Source organism: Cimex lectularius, unplaced genomic scaffold, assembly GCF_000648675.2.
Source record: "Cimex lectularius strain Harlan isolate CLEC.00 unplaced genomic scaffold, Clec_2.1 scaffold16, whole genome shotgun sequence".
Classification (NCBI taxonomy): Eukaryota; Metazoa; Arthropoda; class Insecta; order Hemiptera; family Cimicidae; genus Cimex; species Cimex lectularius.
This window is the reverse complement of record NW_019392679.1, coordinates 398,595-422,501: the sequence shown is the minus strand read 5'-3', so window position 1 is coordinate 422,501 and position 23,907 is coordinate 398,595. Positions and strand designations below refer to the sequence as shown.

The following is a 23,907-nucleotide window of genomic DNA, read 5'->3' as shown; positions in this document are numbered from 1 at the left end:
TATGCTTAATATATGGGCCCTAATCTTATTTAGATACCAAGGCTGTACTGTGTGGTACAGACAAGCCTTCCTTGTCCCACCTGTATATAGGTGTCCTTCAAGGCTCCATCCTGGGCCCCTGTTTATTTATCACTGTTCATTAATGACATCACAATGCTTAATTTCTCTGAATACCATCTTTTGGTGATAATTTTCAATTTTATATGCATTTCCCTTTTGTTAAATTAATTCAATAAATACAAAAAATTACCAAGAGCTTATATCAATTTAAAAAAAGAAACAGACAGTATATGGGCTAAAAACACATACCTGTTTAGTATAATTATTAATTTCTGTTAGAAAAAATGTCGAATTGAATACTTATATAATTGAAACATTTTGAAAATAAAAGAAATTCTTAAATATTGTTAAATAAGGTCAGAAACATATCAAAGAAACAAAATACATAAGTGATACAAAAATCCTGACGGTTATTCTTCCATTTTGCACAAAAAAGCGATTAAATTAGACCAAAAAATGCCAAAATTATAAAAAATTATTATAAACATTATAGATATTAATTATTATTATATTTATTATATTCTGGTAGGCAATGGCATTAAATTGGCGGTTTTTTCAACCTTTTCCTACAGGCCACAATTGTAAGGTTACGTTTCTATCATTTCTGTTTTCCCATATCCTTCCTTACCCACCTGTACGATGATGCTTATTCAAAAGTCATAAAGTAAATAAAACGCAATAAACGGCAATAAATAATGTACAATTCGGTCTACAACAAATATGTTGTATAAAGTCTTAAATTCGATAGTTCGGATTTGATTGCGGATATTCTGCATCTCTATATTCTGGTTCTGTAAAGGAGTAAAACGCAATAGAAAATCATCTTAAATCATCACAATGCCGAAACAGGACGAGAACTTATTCGTGATAACCCTGGCGACAGATCTTCATTTGGGCTGCCACGAAAAAGACGGTATAAGATGTAAGTTGGGCTTTAATACGTTTCAATATACGTTTCACTAACATGTGTCGATAGTCGATGACAGCTTCATCGCGTTTGAAGAGATTCTGGATATTTCGGTGAAAAAAGATGTCGACTTCATCCTCCTTGCAGGCGACATGTTCCACGACAATAAGCCATCACCAATCTGTATCAAAAGGTCGCTGGAACTCCTCCGGCAATACTGCATGGGAGATAAGTATGTTTAGAAAGCTGCATATATACGTTGTACGCTGGTGTTTGGTCATTTCTTACCATCTCTGTTCTTGTGTTAAGCCTTGTACACACTTGCATACAAAGTTATAGGGACTGACTACAGACATGCAGACAATGTATAACATTGTTCAGAAACTTTGTCGTTTGTACATTCTTGAATGCCATGATCATCGTAAGTTGATAAATATGACTGACCTTGTTGGGATTGCGGCTTGCGCATTGATAATCAGCGACAGTGAAAAGAAGCCAAAGAAGAGCTGTTGGTGGAAACGTGAACTTTTTACAGAGGGACTTACTTCCAACTTTGCATTTGCAAGACGTCTTGGGTTTCAAAACTTCTCCATTCTGACCCCAAGTGATTTGGAAGAATTGTTTCAGATTTTAGGCGGAAAAATAATGAAAAAAGAAAATATATTTAGAGGAATTATTCCACCCTCTCTGATTTTGGCAGTAACACTCTTGGAGTGTTACACAGTGGAGAATCGTTCACCATCCTAATAGTGCTTTTAGTATATTGAAACAAGCTGTATCACAGACTGCCCATGAAGTGGTGAAGCCATTATACAATCTCTGAAGGGATTCATGAAGATATGTATAAATATTATACCAAGTGTATGCCACAGCACTCAGAGAAAATGTTTACTATGATATTCATGCTACAAAATGTTGCACAACATCAGCAAGTCAAGTCAGTCAGACGGGTGTCAAAAGTTATGCAATTTTGTTTCGCTCAATTGTTTATGGACATTGTCTAGATACCAAAATCGCCCGACTTTGTATGCAAGTGTGTACAAGGCCTTAGACACACATAATTACAGTTACACATGCTTCGCAATCTTTCACTTAATTTGGGGGGACTGGGCAAAAAAATAAAAATAATAATAAAATTATCTTTATTTAGAAATCGTGAGATGCGGTCTGGTCATCTCACGATTTCTAAATAAATATCGATTAACGGTCACTAATCACCACACAATAAAATCATCTTTAACTCACATAGTCTAATGTTCTGTTTTCTAAGAGGAAAGGTGAGCTAGACGAGATAATACACAAGTATTTGAATGGTGAAAAATTAGGACTAGTGTAGGACCTCGAATATTTAGATATAACTTTTGATTAAAGCTATACCTTCAACAGCCAGAAAAGTTTTCATATTATAAACATATGGTCTCGCTTTGTTTGGGTCAACAAAGAATTTATTCAGAACAAGTTGAAGAGGGGTTCAGAGACTGATGGCCTACTGATGGGGTGTTTGCTTTTCTTCCTTTGACGTTCACAAAGTCCGTTCACAGCTGCCTTTTATTTTTTTCTGTCATTTCCAACGTATGAAAGTCATCAATGAGATCAAATGGTTTCAATTATCCACCGATACGTTTCGGCCAGAGCCAAATATGGGCTCAGCCATTCACATCATTTTGTTTGTTGTTGAGACAGAAAGAGCCTGGTGGCTGTTGCCCAGCATAAATTTCCAAATTGATTGTGTAAAGCATCTGAGCATCAACAAAGGCAAAAAATTGTATGCCCTATTTGCTCATTTTTGAGGGTATATATTGCTGAAACACATCTGCCTCAAAGTGCTGGAAGCATTTTGTCTATAGTGAGGTATAGCTCTTCTGGCAATTTTTTACAAATTTATCGAAAACTTTTTGAACTGGGGCTAGGCAATAATATTCTTTTGTTTGTCCAAACAAATGCATGAATAAGTGTCTTGAACTGTTTAAGACTCATGATGAGGCTAACTTTTCATTTAGTCTTTCCATCTTTCCCAATATAAAAGTTTTCCTCTGTTTCTTTTTCTGTCTCCTCGCCGAATTGCTCAGTTTCTGAATTGACATTCTTGAAGTTAATCTTCAGAAAGTCACTCTCTTCCTCCAAGAGAAGGGTCTCTTTCGTCTTCTCCCTCCAACTGCCTTATTTCATTGACATGACTCATGTTTGAGAAATCATATCCTTATCTATACATGGATACATTTTAGAAGAGAACCTGAAGAAAAAAATGGGAACAATGACTAGTTAGGACACATTGTGCCTGAGAGGTCACCTCAAGTTTTATAAAAATTTATTCAAAACATGCATAAAACTAATATTACTACATCATAAATTGACTTAATTGAGGTGGAATAAACAAGAAAATACCTTAAAAACATAACATAATCAGGCGTAATGAGCTTAAAAGAATGCAAATGTTGCTATTACTTTCCATGATGTCAGGTATAGAAACACAGTGGGGGGTTCAATGCAGTATCTATACACAGGAAGATACTTGAAAGGACGGGTTCTGATGACAAACTGGGAGGAGTAACAAACCTTCACAGCTTGTGCCTGTCAGATCTGGAGTGCCCAATGGAAGGTTAAGAAAAACAATCTAATGTCTCACAAAAATAACATAATTGTAATTTTCAGGCCCATTTCTGTTGAGTTTCTAAGTGATGAACATGAAAATTTCAAAAATTGCCCTGTACCAAGGGTAAATTACCAGGATCCAAACTACAACATATCCATACCGGTTTACTCAATACATGGAAACCATGATGATCCTTGTGGTAATTAAAAAAATCTAATTTGTTCAATCTTTAATTACGTGATTGTAATTGTTTTCAGGATTTGGACGCACAAGTGCCTTGGATATCCTGAGTGCATCTGGTCTAGTGAACTACATTGGTAAATGGATGGATCTGACCAAGATAATTCTTAAGCCGATACTTTTGCGAAAGGGAAAGACACAAATAGCTATTTATGGCTTAAGCCACATACGAGACGAACGTCTCAACCGGCTGCTGAAAACCAATCTTGTCGAGTTTGAAAGACCTCCGAACAAAGAATCGTGGTTCAACATTTTGCTCCTTCATCAGAACCGGGTCAACAGGCAGATGTCATCAACAAATGTCATACATGAAAGTATGATACCTGATTTTTTCGATCTTGTCATCTGGGGTCATGAGCATGAATGTAGGATTGAACCCGAGTGGAACGACACTCAACAGTTCTATGTAACCCAACCTGGTAATTATCTTATAACTATAAAAATATACTTGGCTGGTTTTGACTCCCTCCTTGTGCTTTGGTCCGTGTCACCCTGATCTCAACGATCATCATCAGTTGAATCTTATTTGCTTCAGGATTTTATTTGACTCATCTCTACCCACAACTCCTTCGTATCTCAGCTAATACCTTTCTGCCTCTGTCTTTTACATGACCCCCTGGTCTCATCACTTCTCATTAGTTGATTCTGTTCAACTCATCTCTGCCCTTCACTACCTCCTTCATGTCTTGACTGTCTCAAGTCACCACACAAATCTTTTACTTTTTTTTCTGTCTTCACTCAACTCTCCTTGATAGTCGACTTTATTTGACTCTTTTCTGCCCATGACTCTTTTGTGTCTCAATTCTGACTCGAGTTACTCGTTGAATCTTCTACCTTTCCTCTGTGTTTTCCCTCAAACCTCCCTGGTCTCAATTGACCTCGTCAGTCAATTTTTGGTTTGCCCTTCTAATCCTTCCCTTTTTATACTGATTGTCAAAATAAAGGTGGAGGTCAACACCATTTTTTCATGGGTCAGTTAATTCCTGGTTCCATTGTCATAGAAGCACAAAAGCCCAACCAGTTGACATCCCCAATTTATAGTGAGCCTATTCCATTGTATCATCCTATCTTTAAAACTATTGCCTTGTATTAAATATGATTTACTTTAATTAGTTTACTCTAACTTATATTACGATATAAGACCTTATAACCGTATGAAATACAAGATTTCGTATGTTTTAGGAAGTCCAGTTGCAACATCATTATGTGCAGCTGAGGCGGTTGAAAAGAAGATTGGTTTCCTTACAATAAAAGAGAAAGAGTTTAAAATCGAACCAGTTAAATTGCAGACAGTGCGTCCATTTGTATTCGACACTGCAAGTGTCGATGATTGGAAAACTGACGATGTGAAGTGGGATGCGAAAAAACTTCAGTCGTACGCTGAAAAATATATAAAATCCAAACTACTTCTTCAGGCACATGAACAAGTAACAGGCCACCCGAAACAACCCATACTACCACTTATTCGGCTTAGGATCGAGTATGAAAATGAAAACCAAGTGTTTAATCAGATAAGGTGTTCACAGTTGTTTTCAGACTACGTTGCAAATCCAGCTGACGTAGTTATACTTAAAAAAGTTCAGCCAATTACACGAGCATCACGTAAAACTAACAAAGAACTTACTGCTATCGTTCCTGATTCTGAGGTATGTTGGTATTATGCCTGATCACTTGATAAATTCCATTCCATTTGTCTAATTAACTTTTGCAAACTTAAGAAAGCATGGAATTTTTCTGCAAATTAATTTTTTATTATGGTTTGGAATATATAATAACAACTGTATATTGTCATATTGAATTGTTTTCCAGCAAAATAACCTCACAGTTCAAAGTCTGATTGAACATTTTTTCTTTGGAAATGAAAACGATCAAGATGATAAAACAGAAAATGTAAAACATTTAGAAGTCTTATCTGTAAAGGGGATGGCAGAGGCTGTAAAGCGTTTTGTTGAAAAGGATGACAAGGAGGCTATACAAGACTTAGCAAAGTAATAAATTACATCACAAGTCAAATGCTTTATTCTGTAAGATTTTCTGTTTTTAAGATATCAGATGAACAAAGTCATCAAACACCTCAAAGAAAGCTCAACAGCGCCAGCTAAGGATCAGATTAATGAAGCACTTAAAGAATATCAAAGTGTACACAATGCCAAGCCTATTGATGAACTCGAAGAGGTATAATAGAAATAACATAATTTTCTACTTCAATTAATTATTATTTTTATCTAAGATCTTGGTTGAGAAGAAAAAGCTAGTCTCACAAATGGGATTCGTACCCATGACTTTAGGCTCAATACACCAACCACTTGAGTTATCATGATTACTTTTCATCTCAACCAAAACTTTATATAAAATGAACAATTAATTAAAATAATTAATATGGTCAGTTGTGACCTCTAAACATGTATGTTAAATAGAAATTTAATTTTCTATGTTTCCTTAACTTAGCACTTGTTTTAGATAAGGAAATTGCTGGAGAGTGATAGGACAGCAATCAGTAGCACGTTAGGATCAACGACTATGGGTAGCAGTATGGATCACGACATGTCGTCTGATGATGATTTCGGGCCACCTTCTGTTCAAAAAGAAGTTCCAGCAGCTCGTGGCAGAGGGCGAGGACGAGGAAGGGCACCATCAAAAAGCACCAGAGGAACTAGGGGGTCAAAAGCAAACGCTAATACCACAAGTAATCGAACAATTAGTGTAAGTCAGGCTTATATCATCGTTATAAAATTTAATTACTAATACTATGAGTGTTTTTTAAATTTTTAATTTAACTTTTTGTTAATCTATATTTAAATATATATATATATATATATATATATTTTCATCAGTATTCGACTAATTTTCTTGTTAGAAAAAAAATAGTGTATTTGGGAAACTTATTTATTATTTAGTTCAGTACATATCTTCTACTTCACTGCTTTAATTGAATGATTTATTACAGGATTTTCTTAGCAAATCTTTGGTCAAATCGTCATCATTTGGATCACGACAAGACAGTGATGAAGAAGAAAATGCATTCGCGAGGCAGAGTCCAAGGAAGAAAGCAAGGCTTAACTACAGTGACGAATGAATCTAGTTAAGTTGTTTTGTTATTTTCATATTATTATTAAATTGTTTGTTAAGGCTGTGTGAGTGTAATTAATTTTATAACCATTTTTTTTCTAAATTTAATATCCTTGTCCAGTGTTAACCCTTTTTTTGTTATTCTGTGTTCAGGACCTTGAAAGTTCAAAAAAACAAAAATTTTAATTCAATATATTTATCAAAGGTATAGTAATGACAATACAACATAATAATTAATTTTGAGATTAATGCTTGAGGTATGCGGGTAGATAAAACAAGTAATTTGGCTTTTTGTGAGCATTTTGGCCTGGTTTCATTGTTTTGTTCTCAATCATCAATCGTCATTTCAACACAGAAACATACTACCGAATATGGCAAAATATGAAACATCTGACATACACTAAACATTGATGATAGATCAGAAACGACTAAAGTACAATAATTATCGGTAATAAATTAAATACTGAAGCTATTATTGACCGTACATACATATAATAACATAATAAATAAATATTATTTTGCTTAATTATATATTAAATTTCTTTATACTGTGAAATTAAAGTTGTCATAAAATCAATTTTATTCATGTCTTAGGACTCAAAAACTTAATATTTTGTCAGTTTTCTTCCCTTTTATAACTAATATTTAACAGTACATTTTTTCTTCAGATCTTTTGAGCAGTCTTTCCAAATTTACGAAGGTTTTTTTATTACCTCGAATAAAAATTAATTATTAGTATTTTCATTTACAACCACCCCTCCTTTTGTTGGCGATGAACTTGTTTAACTTCACGTAATTTGTAAGGGCTCTTGGACAATGGCGATTCCGGCAGAATTAAGGCTTCCATGCTTGATGTGGACTGTGTCTGGAGATTAGTACTATTTGTCGAGTCCAAGGGAATGAAAACTTCTTTTTCTTTCTGTTTCAAATCTAACATTTGTGTGCCTTCTTCGGCAATTGTATCTTTTTGCTTAGGCTCCAAACTTTTACAATCTGACGTACTTGGTTCTGGTTGATCTGGCAGTTCCTCTTTAGTTTTTACATCCATAATGTTTGTTAAGTCCTGGCCATCTTCTGATGTTGCATTTGGGTCTGCAATGGTTTGTGTGATTGTAATAATGTCTTCTTTGAGTATTATCTCTTGATTTGGATCACTCGACTCAGTATGGATTGGTGTAGGGGAAGCTTCAATTGTTGACTCTACTTGACTAGTGCTCAATTTCTCTTCATCTGATCCACCTAGGGACTTGTCTTCTATTTGAGTTTCATTTTCATAAACTGTAGTTAAGTTTGTAGAGGTAATTTGGGCAGTGTTTTCAAAATTTGAACCACCTTCAAGAGAGAGAAAGAGAAAAAAAGTAATAATGAAAAATGAAAATTTTAAATATGTGTTTTCTCTTGCCTTCTTTACTCGAGCCACTTCCTTCTTTAGTAATGTCATTTATTAGTTCTATTATTGAAGAGCCGGTTGTTTCCGGCAGGGCCACTTTGACAGGAGAAGTTTTTGTATTACTCGTAACTAATTTCTTTGCTTCTTGCATAGCCTTTTGAAGACACTGTTGATTTTTTAACGCCTCTCTGCTATTGCAACGTCCAATCTGAGACCTTTTATAAAAAGAAACAAATTTTAATTGGCATATCAACAAAGTATGGAATATAACTTACACTTCACAAGCATTCCTTATAACTTGTCCCCATTTCTGTTGAGCCGATGAAAGCACAGCAAGTTTTGCTATTCTCCTAAATTTGGATAATTTATCTTCATCTGGAGGTGGTTCGGTTAATAAAAGATCCATTTCTTCCTCGGATGCCACCGGGGCAAGATGGAAATCTTTCATCAACCTTCTTTCCCAGACTTTCATTTTCTTACCCGTTACAGCAGCTAGAATATATTAAAAAAAAAATTAGAAAATAATAAACATTTTTTTTGTGTTAAAGTACTTTTGTTTTTAATATCGGCGCTAGATACATCTAATCCATTACGCTGTAGAACTTCTAACAGTTCATATCTCATTGTCGTTATCTCTCCTTTAATTTCATTTACATCGTCTTCTGTGACAGGATTATCATCCGCTTGCCTTTGCATTGCTGACACATAGCGCCAAACTAAAGATCTCATGACAGCAGAATATCTATAATCACGTTCTTTTTCTTGTTTTTCCTTTCTCTAAAAGCAGCAATTAAGAAGAGGATTGAATGAAGAACACTAGAGAGTGGTTTACCCTTGAGGACATTCTTCTCTTTCTCATTTTATCTTTTTCCCGAAGCCCAAACATTTTCATCAGGAGCTTCGGCGTGGGAAATATATTGAAAGGTGGCGGCAAAGTAGCAGACTCTTCAAAATAGCTCAACCAAAGTTTGGTCCTGGCGAACTTCCATTCTGTGTCAGAGTGTTCCTGAAAAATGTATTTATTTAATATACAAATATATTTGTATAGAAATATCATTTACAAACATCGATTATGGCGTATGAATTGGACATCATGGCAATAAGGAGGTTGAGCAATACTATCACATTGATGACGGAATAAGTACCAAACATAAGCAAACCCCAAAACCTGGTGTAAGTTTTGATTCCTGTCAGTTGAAATGTGTCAGTGCCGACTCCACCAAAACTCGCCCAAAATAAAGATTGCGTCGACTCAAATAAGCTAGAAATCATAATTTATTTATTGGGTTGTCCGGAAAATAATGCAGGATTTTAAGTTTTCATTAAAAAAAATCTATATAAAATATTCTGTTTACGTTTACAGGATTACTCATTTGTATGAATGTCAACACTTATTAATCCTCTTCCAAATGATATTGTTTGTTTACCTCTGTAGCATTCCGCTACTTGGAAATAATTCAGTCATCCTTATAATGTCAAAGCGAGAATTTCGTACGATTTTCTTTTACGAGTTTAAACTCGGCCGAAGCGGAGCCCAAACGGCTAGAAACATTAACCAAGTCTGGGGCGAGGGTTGTGTTAATGAGTGCACTGTGCAAAGGTGGTTTAAAAAATTTCGGGAGGGAGATTTCAGCCTTGAAGATGAAGAAGGTCGTGGAAGGCCTTCCTCTCTTAATGATGATGTTCTGCGATCAGTGGTGGAAGAAAACCCCAAAACAACTGTTCGAGAACTTGCAGAGCAACTCAAAGTCAGTAAAACGACCGTCGCTGACCACCTCAAGGCGATTGGAAAAGTGAAAAAACTCGAAAATTGGGTTCCACACTCATTAAACGATCGCCAAAAAAATCAGCGCTTTGATGTTTGTGCATCACTTCTTTGTCGAAACAAAAATGACCCATTTCTGGCCAGAATTGTTACATGTGACGAAAAGTGGATTCTCTACGATAACACTAGACGTTCTGGACAGTGGCTCGACAAAGGAGAAGCTCCAATACATTTTCCAAAGCCCCCAACTCATCAAAAAAAGGTAATGGTTACGGTATGGTGGGCTTCATTTGGTTTAATACACTACAGCTTCTTAAATCCTGGCGAAACCATCAATGCTGAATCATACTGTAACCAAATTAATACCATGCATCAGAAATTGGCAGTAATGAAGCCCTCTTTGGTCAATCGGAAAGGGCCCATTTTGTTGCATGACAACGCTCGACCACATGTGTCACGTGTAACGTCACAAAAATTATTGGAGCTTGGCTATGAAACTTTGCCTCACCCACCCTACTCTCCGGACCTCTCGCCTACTGACTACCATTTTTTTAGACACCTGGACCACTACTTACAACACATAATATTCAAAAATCAAACGGAACTGGAAAATGCATTTATTGACTTTATCAATTCTAAAAATTCTGAATTCTACTCAGACGGAATTAATAAGTTACCAACACGTTGGGAGAAATGTATTGAGAGTATGGGAAATTATTTTGATTAAAGAACATTGCTTTAAAGTAACTAGTTTCTTTTTTTTTGTTTAATACCAAAATCCTGCATTATTTTCCGGACAACCCAATAACATTATATTGTACAATGAGTTGTAGAAATTGGGAGGATTTGAATTGAACTATCCAAAAAATGAAAGAACATCCACAAAATCTTATTAATATTCTGAAATATAGGGTACTTTGATTTAAAGGCATAAATTATCCATAATAGCAATATAAAACATACTTTCCGAAATTTCTCCACTTGCTGCAAGAATCACCTTTTGTGTCCCAGTCAGGCAACCCACCTGGTAAAGAATAACACTTTCTCCTCTCAAGCTCAGCAAAATACCACAAAAGTTGATTCAGACCTAGACAGGTTAATTTATTTTATATATTATATTATATCTTTGTACTATTTATTGTTAAAAAACTTACCGCAGGCGAATGCAAACAGTACGAGGCTATAAATGAAGAAAAACTTCACAATATCTATCACCATTCTTCCCAGAGAAATTTGCAGTGGTCCGAGGTGCGGGTTGATGGAAAACATGTGGACCAATTTGAGTGCACTGCATACAATTTTTAAAATTTTAAATTGATTATTATGACTTTGTTATTTTTCTTTTTTCTTTTTTTTTTTAAATTCACACCTGAAGATATTGGCGGCAGCAAACAGGCCTTCTGCTATAAGCTGAGGGTCAAAGGCATCCCATTGTTCTCTTGGAATATAGGCTGTAGATGGGTCTTCAGTAGTTTGCTTATATTGTTGGAAATAGGCTAAACATCTCAATAGAAATACAGCGATATAAAGCGCATTTCGAGAAAAATCTATGAAATTCCACATATTTCTCAAATATTTGTTTATTCCTTCTGATACGATTTCTGCCGTCTCCTCCCAAATGAACCCTTATAATAGTAAATTAATTTTTTGCTTAAAGTAGTTAAAAAAAAAAAAAATACCTAGGACATAGATAAACACGACGACTTCTAGAATCATTGGGCCTTTTCCTCTTTGAATAGATTGTTTTTCTTCATACAGAAGTTTCTGCTGCTCTGACCCAAAAAATTCAACCAGGTATGATTCAACAGTTAACTCAGCTCTTTGGGATACCAAAATGAGTAACACTGAAATGTTGAATAACTTATAGATATAATTTTTTCAGGGTTTAAAAAAATAAATTTGCTTCTTACATAGAAAAAATAAATAAGACGAGGCATGAATCAAAAATTTCATAAACGGTTTTCTCATTAACTTTCCTGTAGTTGTGTTCGGAGCTATTATGTACATAATACAATAAGCGGGAAAAAGAAGAGCTATTTTTGATATAGTGAGCAATTTATCCACTAATGATTTCCTCCTGAATCCTGGCAGGCCTTCGTACCAAATCGATGCCAGGAGTTGTTGAATAGTCGGATGGGAAACAAACTAATACCAGAATATTTCAAACAGTTAGATTACAGTTTTTGGTGACATACGCCAAATATTCAAAAAGACCTTCTTTTGCTTGTAAAATATTGCCAATTCGAGTCTCGCCAGTGTCATGTGTTCACCTTCTTCGTATGGAGGGCTATCAGGGTCGTGGTTGAGAAGAATAGCAAGCTCGTGTGAACTTCGTATCTGATCTAAAAGACTAACAGCCACTTGCTGGCATTGTTTTCTTAATTCCTAACATAAATTAAAGTACTGTTTTGCATTATTTAATCCAACATAAATGATATGATGATGATGATTCCTATTTGTACTACAAGAAATAAAGACAAATGACAGTAGCAATAATCAAATATTGAAATTTTCTGACTAATATTTCACAAAATTTTCATTGATTTATGTATATAACTTTAATTTCTTTCATCAAAATGTATGTAATTAAAGAGATTTAAATTTATTTAATACCTCAATCTGATTATTTACTTTGTCTAATTATTAAAGTATAAATTAAAAATGTGCTAATTTTTACCTTACTGTTAAAGAAAAAATATTTTCTATTTATTTGTACATTACTGTATTAAAATAAGTGAATTTTGTCAGAGTTATTTACAAATTACCATGTATTCAGATTTGCTTTCCTGTTCTGTAAAAGCCAGGTTTCTCAAATCCCATGAAAGTTGAAAAGCTGTTAAAATCGGGTCGCTTGACGATAGGGCAATAAGTGATGGGCTTGCCAGAGCTCTATACTCGTTTAACCGTGTCATTGAATAACTCAGATAATCCTCTTCGGACTTCTTTATGCACAGTTCACAGCCACACCTGAGTAGAAATTTTGCATATTGAGATAAGCCTTGTAAAATGTTTAAACGCACTAGCCCACTTGGTATCATGAGGCATTGGAAGCGTAGCGCCTCGGTCTAACAAGATCTTCAGTATCTCGTAGTTATTTTTATGAGCTGCGAGCATTAATGGCGTAATGTCAGGTGTAAAAAGTGCTGTAGTTGTATCAACTTTTTCCCAGCTCTGAAAAATGCTTAAATTACATCAACATATTAGCCCCATGTTTTCCCATATTAGCCAGAGAATTGAACGATGTTGATTGATGTATTTTTCAGGGGTAGGGGAGCATGAAAGAAAATTCCGGGATCAACAGTGAGAATCGAACCCACGACCACAGGGTCTATGAGCCGAGTCTCACCTACTACCGACTACTGCAGTCTTCCAAAATAATTTCTCACCAATAAGCCATTAATTTTGCCTTTTTTTTTTTTGCTTTATCTTTATCTACTAAATTATTGAAATATATTTATTAAAAAAAACTTGGAACATACGTATGCTTCACCTTCCTTGTGGATCAGTTCTTCGTGTTCGAGTAAAAGCTCAACTGCTTCAACAAAACCGACATTGATAGCTTGAAGAAGGCTGTCTTTCGTATCGACACCTAGGACTACAAGGAGTTCCACCATTTCTAGGTTTTCTCCATCGATGGCCAAAGAAAGAGCCCCCCTTCCCAGAGGGTCTAGGCAGTTGATGTTTATGTGTTTACGCTTGTGCGCTTTCTGAAGAATCCTGTCCGAGTTGAAATTTGGCTTTAGCAGTGTCAGGATTTGTATAATTAAAAAAAAAAAAAGTACCTTCGCACATTTGCCAAATCCCCCCTTTCTACAGCAAGTAGATACTTCTTTTCCTCGAGCGTCAGCGGTTTTGGAAGATTTGGCATAACCATTTTTGGAGCGGAGGTTTCGACATTGACCGTCACCTGAAAATTTCAAAGGTTTTCATAGTAAAGTAAATCCTGTCTTACAGGAGGGAATAACTTCCAACAACCCGTTGGGTGACATGGATGAGGGGTCAAAGCAATAAGCAATACTTCTTCAAAGGAATAATTCTCAATTAAAAAATCATGGAATGTGCTGGGATTCAAACCCAGAATCCCTATTATGACAAACACAAGTCAGACCCCCTAACCACTCGGCCTCCGTGGTCCCCAAATGTTTTCATACATACTAGAAACAGGACAAAATAAGTGCCTGTGTGTCAATCTCACATGGTTTACCCTTAATCGGGTGAGGATAACTTCTTTGAATCAGATCCTTCAAAAGCCACCTATCAACAGTGCTCTTGAAAGCTTCTCTGCCAATCCAGTCTTCTTTTAATCATATTTTTATTGTATTTTTAGCATCATGTGGCTGGATTGTGGGATTGGAGGTTGGGACATTCTGGCATTTGCCGTTTTGTCACCTTTTCATTACCTTCTAGACCTATGTGTCTGGACAATAACCACCATTTTGACGAGATGCTCCAGATTATGGTAAAGAGCACAATGAGAGGGTCTACGGACAAATTGTCATGGCCAGTAACTGCCTGAGGGAGTCTGTGCAGGCCAGGTAAGTGAAGCCACCATCGCCTCAAATCACCTCAGGCACGGGCCAGATTGCCTACAATTCCACTATGTATCAAGAGAGACCATGAAGGCGTCACCCTCGCAATACATGGTGCATACCACATCCTCACCACTTTAGACCAGTCTCTGAAATCGAGGCAAAAACCAACATACTCGATCTAAGTTCTTGGAACTTAGTTCAGCATATATTATGATTTTTACCACATTTTTTTGTTGTTATTTATTAAACAATTCTTTAATTAAAATAAAAATATTTCTGTATAAAAATTGTAGAAGTTGGAAACATTATATTCAACACTAATAATTTACCTCGTCTTTTTTAGATGGGTTGCTCATTTTCTATTCCACTTTTACACTCCCTGTATGTAATTTTTACCTGAAAATAATTATTTTAGTATTTAATAAATATTTGTTAAAATATAATTGCAATTATACTATAAAATATTTTAAATAATTGTCTGTTGAAAGATTCTGCTTGGATAATAATAAAAAAAGTAAAAAGTGCCATTTTTATGAATCTGCAATTATTTGGATTTGGTCAAAAGTATCAGACCAATAATAATTAATTTTAGCATTTATATTATTATTTGAAGAACCACAAACTATTTCTATAGCAAACTGGATCCAAAAACTGGATGCTAATAAACAATGAAACCTCAAGAAAAAAAGTACAAATTAGTAAGATTAGGATTGTTATTGTACATTACAAAATGATGAAGAGAACAATTACCATTAGAATATGCTTGAAATTGAAAGCCCGCTGAACCGAATGATATAAAGCGAAGCTAAACTTTCAGTGCCAACAACCCACAAGTTTTACTGGCGACAAATTGGGTTAAATCTACTTATATTAAAACCCTCATTATTAAATTAAAAAATTGCAGGCTGCTATTGATTTCTTTAAGTGGCTTAAACCGATTCTCTTAAATTCTCACTTGGTACTGTTTTAACATTTCATTTAGGCATACTTTTATTCAATATTTTACAAGAGAAAAGAAGTCTTTTCCCCTTTTTTTTCTTCTTTTCACTTTTATGTAAATACATGTAATACAAATACAAGAAATGATCTTTTTTAATTTTTTTTAAACCATTCCTTGCTCTTGTGTAAAACTTTACCCTGTGCCTTTTGACAATTTAAATTTTATTTGTCAGCTTAGGAAACAATTCAGACATTTACATTAATAGTTATGTATTTTATTTATGAACTGACAAACATCTAGTGATCCTTATTGGTCCCTGCACATGAATTTTTAACTTCTGTTTTTTCCACACACCTCACAGATTATCTCTTTTTTTTTTTTTTAATTTGTTAGCCTTTTGTTGTTAACTCTGGTCGTAAAATTCCTATTAAAAGAATAAGAAGACAACATACAAACACAAAACCCAACGATTTTTAGGCTCCAGAAATTTACATTTTCAAGTTAAAAATTAGTCCATTGTCCGAGTTGAAAAATAAAATGAAAATTTGGATTTAGCCTTTAAAATCTTGATTACATAAAGACGAAATAACCTTGCATATCATCTGATAGATTGGGCTTGGAGAAAGGGATCCCAGTTAATGCCATATATCTGGTATACAGATTGCTCCAAAACCGAGCATGGTACAAAAGCTGGTATTTATGGAAATAAACCAAGGTCGAAAATTCATATAAGCCTTGGGCATGTCACTGTTTTTTAAGCACAACTATGGCTATTGGACACTTTGCCAAGGAGATTAAATTAATTAAAATGCTAGGTATCATTAACAGAAGAATAACCATTTATTCAGGCAGCGAAGCAGCAGTGAGGGTAATTGTTGCAGTCAAAAGACTTTTTGGATTGCATTAGGGGTCTGCCGAGAATTGAAGAAAACAAAAAAATTACTTTTGTCTGGGCATAGGGACAACATAGAGGCTGATAAATTGGCCAAGGAAAGTTCGATGAGGCCATCTATTGGCCCTGAACCCTTTTGTGGAAAATTGCCAAAAACATGGATCCATCAGACATGGATTAAAAATAATTCCTCCGTTCAATGGGAATGCAGCCTAGGACAGAAGCATGCGAAAAAGTTCATCAAAGGACCATTGAAGAAACTAACGGCAGAACTACTAAATCTAGGACATGTTAGGACTGTAATAGTGGGACTGCTAACTGGACACTGCTGACTCAAAGGTATATGTTTAGACTTAGAGAGGCAAAAACAAGTCTGTGCAGATATTGCCAGGAAGAAAACAGACAATGGAACATGTCCTCTGTTGGTGTGAAGGCTTATGTAGGCTGAGATCTTACTCCTGGAAGAGGAAAGGCCCAGGCATGAAGGATACACATGGGAGTCCTTGAAAAAACTTTGGGATCTAGTAAAAAGCTGGAAACTTAATGACGAGCTCTAGACAACAATGGAGATGCACAATAGACCAATACTGGTTGTGGTGCACAGATCATAAAGACACCGATTTCTTCTCTAATCTAACTTCATATTTTAAATGAAATACAATATTGTAAAAATCTCCCAGACAATTTAAAGGCAAAAACATAACCAAATAATTAATATATTTATACTATTAAATAAATATGATTTTTTGGCGTAACCATACCCAGAACTTGAAGAAGATTTGAAACTTCATACTTGCACATTTAAAGAATAAATGTTGAATATACATTCAAATTGTGATTTTTTATGGACTGATTTTTTAGCTAGAGTGCAATAAATTGTATTTTTGTATTAAGTTTTTGGGTGAAGAGGAACGTAAAAAAGGCCAAGGGCGACAGTGGGAATTGGATCCACTAATATATATTTTCAAGGGTAGCTCTAACATACAAGTTTACCCATCCAGTAGAACAAAAGCTCTTGTACGCTGCTTCTTTATATTTAAATCCCAGCAGAGCCCATGGCTTTTTAATGGATTATAGTAATAATAATATTTCGAGTGATTTACAGGAGTTACTGGGTCCCCAGTGTTTCTGTCGAAGAGCACTTTTCAGCTTTCTCAAATTTATTGGAATTTATAATGAGATTTAGGCCTTTTGCCAAATTGTTATACCATTGAATGTTTGCCTGCTAATGTTTGAATGAAAGTTGTGCTTTTTGTGCAAGATTTCTTTCTTTTTTCAGGAATTTTTGAGGCTGCTGGAGCAGAAAAATGAAATGGAAGAAAATACAAATTGCGGGGTAATAAACTGCAATGCCCAAAATTGCAATTTAAATAAGAAAGGTAGCTTCTTCAAAAAAAGGATAAAGGAAAAGAAGTGTTATTGTGTTTTGTTTCTTATTATTGTTATGTAGTATTAGTTTATTTATCATATTTGAATGAAAGAATAAAAGGATAAGGATGAGCCTATACTCATGCTGAGACTATACTTCTCTGACTCCTTATTATTATTAGCCATAAGCCTATGGGAAATGTTTAAATTATGGAACAAAAATTCAAAATTCTAATAAAAAAAATAATAAATAAATTTTATATGTAATTTAAAATGGGATTTTTGCATACATTTTGCCTTCCAAATTAAGAAAATTTAAAAGGATAAATTAAAGCTTTGGATGGCAATAGGATAAATTAGGTTACGATTGAATGTTTGGAGTCAGAGCTTTATAGCACTCAGAAGGGATATAGCTATAAGCAGATAGAAAGTTTGGCATGTTAGGGCGTGAAATAACCTTAGCCGTTAAAACGCCCTTAAAAATTAATAATAATAATAAAGTGTTTATTTAAATATATACAAAGTTACAGTTTCAAAATTCCATTCAGGGACTCATTTTGCTGGCATTTCACTATAGTTACTAAATAAATTTAAAAATTGGGTTAAATTGACAACAGTAATAGATTTATTTCGTTTGTGGAAATGAAAGAACAAATAAAATAAAAAGATACTGAATAAAAAATAAATTAATGTATTCTTACAGAAACTATTGTTCACAGCCAGTTACCAGGGCAAACTTTAGGCCTGGAATTTAAAATTTCTTCAACTGGTGTGATATTCTCTTTAGGCTGTTCTTGATTATCTGTTACTGCTGTATCCTCCGTTGCAATGTTTATATCAGGTTTTTGAAGTGTTTCTTCTTCATTTATACTGGAAGTTTGTTCTGTTTCCTCTGTAATTTCAGAATTATGTATAATACTGTTTTGCTTTTCCTCGTTCTTTTTTAGTTTGGGCTTTTCGCAAATTTCTTGTACATTTAGATCAGTTGGATAATCACTCGGTGAAACATTGTGCTCATTTTGCTTCGCATCATCATGTTCTTGAACTTTTAAGCATTTTTCTGAGTTAGTTTCACTTTCGTCACTTTCTCTGAGGTCGTATTCGGTTTTTATTTTGTTAATTTTGAATTTCGCATAGGCCACTCTGGCTGCTGGTGCGATAACAGATAGGTTTGGATTGTAGTCAAGAAGTTTGTCAGGATTGATACTCTTCAGAGCAGATCCCGTGTGTTCTAGAATGTGCTTTCTAACGCTCTGCCTTGAATTCTTTTGTCTCGCCTCGGAAGTCGAGCCGATAGGATTTTTCACAATGGTCCCGACACGAGCCAATGCATTCCAATCTTTTTTTTCTTCCTTGATCGAAGACTTCTGGCCGATTGCCTTGGCAATTTTGGAGAAAACATTTTTGGGTTCTTTTTCTGATTTGATAGCTTCAGTGAGAATACCCTCGACGATACCAATTTGGAAATCCTTGAGCAATCTCCTTTCCATAACTCTCCCCTTTTTCCCCGCTACTATTTACAGAAAAAAATATCATTTAATAATATAACTATAAATAAACAAGGTAATTAAACTAAAAAAAAACATACTTGTGTTATCATTGGGATTGATCTTTGGTGTTTTCATCCCATTGTTGCTAAGGATGTCTATAAGCTCAAACCTCAGCGTAGATATGTCCTGCCTAATTTCCATTACATCATCTTCAGTGATTCCGAATTCATCTCTTTTCCTCTGTTCTGCCGTGACATACCTTCGGACTAAAAGCTTCATAACAGTTTCGTATTTCTCTTGTGCCAAACTCCTCGATTTCAACTTAATAAATAAATAAATAAAAATTAAAAACTTAATGAAATAATATTATAAATATATGCTTAATTTACCATCAATGATTGTGTTGTCCTTCGACCAGATCCACACCGTGCACATTTAATAAAATTTTTAACACCTGGCAATAGATTAAACGGCGGAGGAAGTGTATCGCCATCATCGAAATAGCTCACCCATAGTTTTGATCTAGCAAATTTCCATTCAACATCAGCCCTCTCCTGCAAATAATTTATCAAGTATTAATACACAATTTCTAATAAATTGAGTTATTTTAAATAATATACTATAAACAAAAATCTTTGCATTAGCACATGTAAAATTCTGATTAATTTTTTTTACAAAATATACAATACATTATGATATTTTATATTATTAACATTAGTGTTCTTGTATTAAACATAAGGATTCAGGAGGATTTTCAGCTTACTGATATTATCTGATATGAGTTAGACATCATTGCAATGAGCATGTTGAGCAGCACTATGATGTTTATAACTGAGTACGATCCGAACATGAGAAGAGCCCAAAACCGTGTAAAGCCCTGAATCCCAGTCAGCTCAAAATTCATCAGGTCCACCAGTCCAAACCCGGCCCAGAATAGAGTCTGGGATGTTTCAAAGAGGCTAAAAACCAAATATTTTTAGTGACTAAGCTTACGGGTCAGCCAGACTTGATTTACTTTGCAAATCGTCTCCAAATGGTACAGGCTCGTTCTTGATGATCGAAATCTGCCTTGTCGTCCGGCAAATGGTAACACCTTCTCCTTTCCAAATCAGCGTAGTACCACATTAGTTGATTCAAACCTGAATCAAAACAATTCACCTCAAAAATTATTAGTTTAAATCATCAAAACAAATGGCAATACTTACCACATCCGAATGCAAACAGTACCAATGTGTATATAAAAAAAAACTTGATTATGTCAATTATCATTCTTCCGAGGGATATTTGTAAAGGTCCTAAGTGTGGATTGACACTAAATATGTGTATCAACTTTAGAAAACTGAAATGAAACATTATTATTTACATTGTGCTAAAAGTTAAAATATGGAACATACCTGAAAATCATTCCAGCTGCAAATGCACCTTCTGATATTAACATTGGATCAAAAACATCCCAGCTTTCCCGAGGATAATATGGATCAATGCCAAAATGTTGTTCCCTCTAGATATAATATATTGATACATGCAGTTTATTTTTTTAATTAAAACTTATAATGAAAAATTTGTGGTCGCATACTTGTACAATGAACCACGCAGTGGCTCGTAAGAATATCCATGTTGCATAAAAGGAATGTGTAATAAAATCGACGATGTTCCATAAATCATTCATGTATTCTAAGATTCCATCACGCCACAATGCTTTAGTCTCACTCCATATCAAACCTGCTCACATTAAGGTCAATTTTATTAGAAATTTATCTCTAAATGGATGTTTTAAAAGTTTTCTTACTAATGATGTACAAGATGATCACGCTTTCCACTACCCCTGGTATTGCACCTCTCTCTTTTCTTCGCCATTCTGAAACTAGTTCCCTGGACCAATCTGTTCCTATCCATTCGATGAATAATGTCTCAATCCTTTGTGATGCCATCCCAAGAAGCACTAAATAAAAGTTAGAATAAATCAATAAATCAAACATAATATACAAAAATTTAACATCTAGTGAAAAATAACTGTTAATTATTTACAATTTTTGGTGCATTTAAAAGCTTACTCAAAAAAAATCCGTAAGATGCTGAATGGCAGATGAATTTGACAAAAGGTTTTTTCATGAACATGCCGTATTTGGAGGACGGGGCAACCATGTACATGGCCGTGTAAACGGGGAACATTGCGCCAAGCCTGCCCATTTCGAAGAACTGCTGTACCATCCCCTTCCGTCTGAATCCTGGGAGTCCTTCGTACCAAATCGCAGCCAACAATTGCTGGACATTGGGATGGGCTACAAACTGAAATTATCATTCAACATTTTAATTACAAGTTCCTATTCATAACTTTTAATTATATTTCATTATAACTTTGAATATATATTTAAATTACTAACATTTTTCTGCTTGTATTTAATGGCTAATTTTAGACGTTCTAATGACTGGTGATCGCCAGGCTGCCATATTTCAAAAGGCCCAGCTTCTGGGTTGTAGTTAAGCATTATTTCAAGCTCATTCGAAGTTCTTGTATGGTCAAGAAGCGATGTGGCGAATTCTTGACATCTTTCCCTCATTTCCTAATAATTTAAATTAATTAAGCGATAATGATTCCTTAATACAATTTACAGACATTGTACTCAGCTCGAAACTCAGTTTCCACTCTGCTCATCCTTCTCAACTCCCACGATAGCTCAAAAGCCGTGAGTATGGGGTCTTTGGAGCTCAGGGCGATCAGAGAAGGCGCAGTTAAGGCCTTGTATGCATTTATCCTCGACTGGGAATGCCGAAGCGAATCATTTTCCCGTGATTGTAAACAGTCGTTGCAAGAACACCTGAATACAAATGGTATTGGAGCATTTTCAATCCTTTTATTTTTATTTGTTTAATTTGTGGTCATACCTTATTTCATGGGGGATTGGAAAAGAAGCCCCTCTGTCTAAAAGTATCTTCAGTATTTCATAATTGTTGGTATGTGCAGCTAAGATAAGTGGCGTGATGTCAGGAGTAAAATTGGAGCTTGCTCTGTCCACAGATTCCCAGCTCTAAGAAAATAAATAAACTATAACAATATTTCACAACATTGAGTAAAACATTAATTACAAAATTTTTGATAGTTTCTTCTTTTTTTAAATTTATTATATATTCATCATTAAATTAAAATATAAATAAAGTTTTACATAAGGCTCTCCTTCTACATGAATTTCTTCTTCCCATTGCAACAGCACTTCAACGGCTTCAACATACTCTTCTTTGATTGCATGAAGTAAAGCGTCCTAACAAACAAATATATAAATTATATATTGATCAGATAATTTAATATTTGGTTTACCTTCATTTTAATGTTGTACTCAAGTAATATTTTGATCAAATCCATATTTTCATTTTCGATTGCTGCAATCAAAGCTGTCCTGTTGAGTGGGTCTACACAGTTGATATCAAAGTCTTCTTTTGAATCACCGAACTCTTCTAACAATCTTTAGAACAAATTTAATTTAGTTTGACATTCTTAATCAAACAATTGATTTTTAACCGGTGGAAATTTAACGCTTACGCCTTTACACTCCCACAATCACCTCGTTCAGCTAGCAGAAGGAATTGCTTTTCTATCGGTGTCAGAGTAAATTCAACCATTGGGATAGTCGATGTTTTCCCTGTTTCTCCTGATTCTATTCCTTTCATTTTGACAATTTTGTATTCTAAAATTCTGATTGCACAATTGGTAATATAAATTTAATAAATTACTAAAACCTGTTTTTACAAACAGCTTGATGATACCTTCTTAGACGTGAGGAATGAGATTTTGACAGTAATAAATTTTAAAGCCTTGGTCTTTGTAGAATCACTGATACAAAATAAAAGCAACCAAATTAAATGAACTAATTAGAATGATCACCTTTGATGATTTACTTTCCTACATTATTATTATTATTTATTTTTTAATAGTGATTAGTATTTATTAGATAAAATGTTGTATATTAAAAGAAATAACATAAAGTGTACAAGAAATTCTAAATTTTTATGTAATATTTTCAAAATACTATATTCTGAAAATTATGCTTAATATTAACATACAAATACTTGATACATCTAATGTTTTTCATAAATATTTACAGTAAAAATGGTCTTACAATATTTAACATGGATAATTAAATGTTTATGACATCATATAAGTAAATTTCACAAATTAAAATATAGAAAGTCTAATATAAATAAACAAATCTTTCTAATTTTGCGAATTAAATTAAATTTGTATCTTGTTGATGTAATTTATTGATTGTTTGGATTAAGTTTGTCAAGGTAAAAATTCAAGATCTCATACCTGGTGTTATCCTAAAGTTTGAACGGTGTATAAAGCAAAAGTGATTTATCAGCCCCCCAGTAAGCCCCATGCTCTCTAAGCAAGACCAAATCCAATTGAGTGCTCTTATGTAACTTACATGATTTGTTCACTCATTTAGGAAAACATTATATGCATGTAACACCAGCGTTGAGTTCATAATTCGATTAACATGAATTGGCATGTTAAATTTGTGCAAGGAAAAAGCAAATCGCATAGATAAGATGGTGAATATCAAAATATATTGTTAGAGGCAAAAATAAGAAGCCTTATAAAGTAAAAATATCATTTCAGATGAAAAACTGATAAATTTTTGATGTAATAAATCAATAACGGA

At 34.4% G+C, this 23,907-nt stretch overlaps 3 protein-coding genes across 6 annotated transcripts; 1 reads left to right on the top strand and 2 right to left on the bottom strand.

Moving 5' to 3' along the window:
- Positions 1-631: 631 nt before the first annotated feature.
- Positions 632-13,416, top strand: LOC106661520 (double-strand break repair protein MRE11). Of its 2 annotated transcripts, XM_014384984.2 has the most exons (10): positions 632-982; positions 1,037-1,199; positions 3,620-3,759; positions 3,818-4,219; positions 4,983-5,446; positions 5,610-5,788; positions 5,846-5,975; positions 6,261-6,503; positions 6,748-6,881; positions 13,288-13,416. In XM_014384984.2, exons 1-9 carry the CDS (start codon positions 898-900, stop codon positions 6,874-6,876), a joined length of 1,935 nt encoding a protein of 644 aa, XP_014240470.1. In that variant the 5' UTR covers positions 632-897; the 3' UTR covers positions 6,877-6,881; positions 13,288-13,416. The 2 variants fall into 2 exon arrangements, with proteins under 2 accessions (XP_014240470.1, XP_014240469.1); XM_014384983.2 differs by lacking the exon at positions 13,288-13,416 and having other exon boundaries at positions 6,748-6,933.
- On the bottom strand, positions 7,464-15,385 carry LOC106661519 (transient-receptor-potential-like protein). 2 transcript variants are annotated; one of them, XM_014384981.2, is made up of 18 exons: positions 15,307-15,385; positions 14,886-14,952; positions 13,807-13,931; positions 13,504-13,741; positions 13,053-13,195; positions 12,790-12,991; positions 12,239-12,409; positions 11,935-12,169; positions 11,704-11,868; positions 11,394-11,649; positions 11,179-11,312; positions 10,988-11,111; positions 9,325-9,520; positions 9,092-9,265; positions 8,811-9,036; positions 8,535-8,751; positions 8,272-8,474; positions 7,464-8,201 (listed from the first exon to the last, which is right to left on the bottom strand). In XM_014384981.2, exons 2-18 carry the CDS (start codon positions 14,910-14,912, stop codon positions 7,615-7,617), a joined length of 3,423 nt encoding a protein of 1,140 aa, XP_014240467.1. In that variant the 5' UTR covers positions 14,913-14,952; positions 15,307-15,385; the 3' UTR covers positions 7,464-7,614. The 2 variants fall into 2 exon arrangements, with proteins under 2 accessions (XP_014240467.1, XP_014240468.1); XM_014384982.2 differs by lacking the exons at positions 13,807-13,931; positions 14,886-14,952; positions 15,307-15,385 and having other exon boundaries at positions 13,515-13,571.
- Positions 15,386-18,269: 2,884 nt separating this feature from the next.
- Positions 18,270-23,100, bottom strand: LOC106661285 (transient receptor potential protein-like). 2 transcript variants are annotated; one of them, XM_024225567.1, is made up of 17 exons: positions 23,009-23,100; positions 22,785-22,937; positions 22,563-22,707; positions 22,411-22,506; positions 22,133-22,275; positions 21,864-22,065; positions 21,631-21,810; positions 21,301-21,535; positions 21,036-21,188; positions 20,823-20,968; positions 20,641-20,747; positions 20,452-20,585; positions 20,262-20,385; positions 20,010-20,205; positions 19,636-19,800; positions 19,345-19,567; positions 18,270-19,269 (listed from the first exon to the last, which is right to left on the bottom strand). In XM_024225567.1, exons 2-17 carry the CDS (start codon positions 22,910-22,912, stop codon positions 18,470-18,472), a joined length of 3,177 nt encoding a protein of 1,058 aa, XP_024081335.1. In that variant the 5' UTR covers positions 22,913-22,937; positions 23,009-23,100; the 3' UTR covers positions 18,270-18,469. The 2 variants fall into 2 exon arrangements, with proteins under 2 accessions (XP_024081335.1, XP_014240060.1); XM_014384574.2 differs by having other exon boundaries at positions 22,785-23,047.
- Positions 23,101-23,907: the final 807 nt, after the last annotated feature.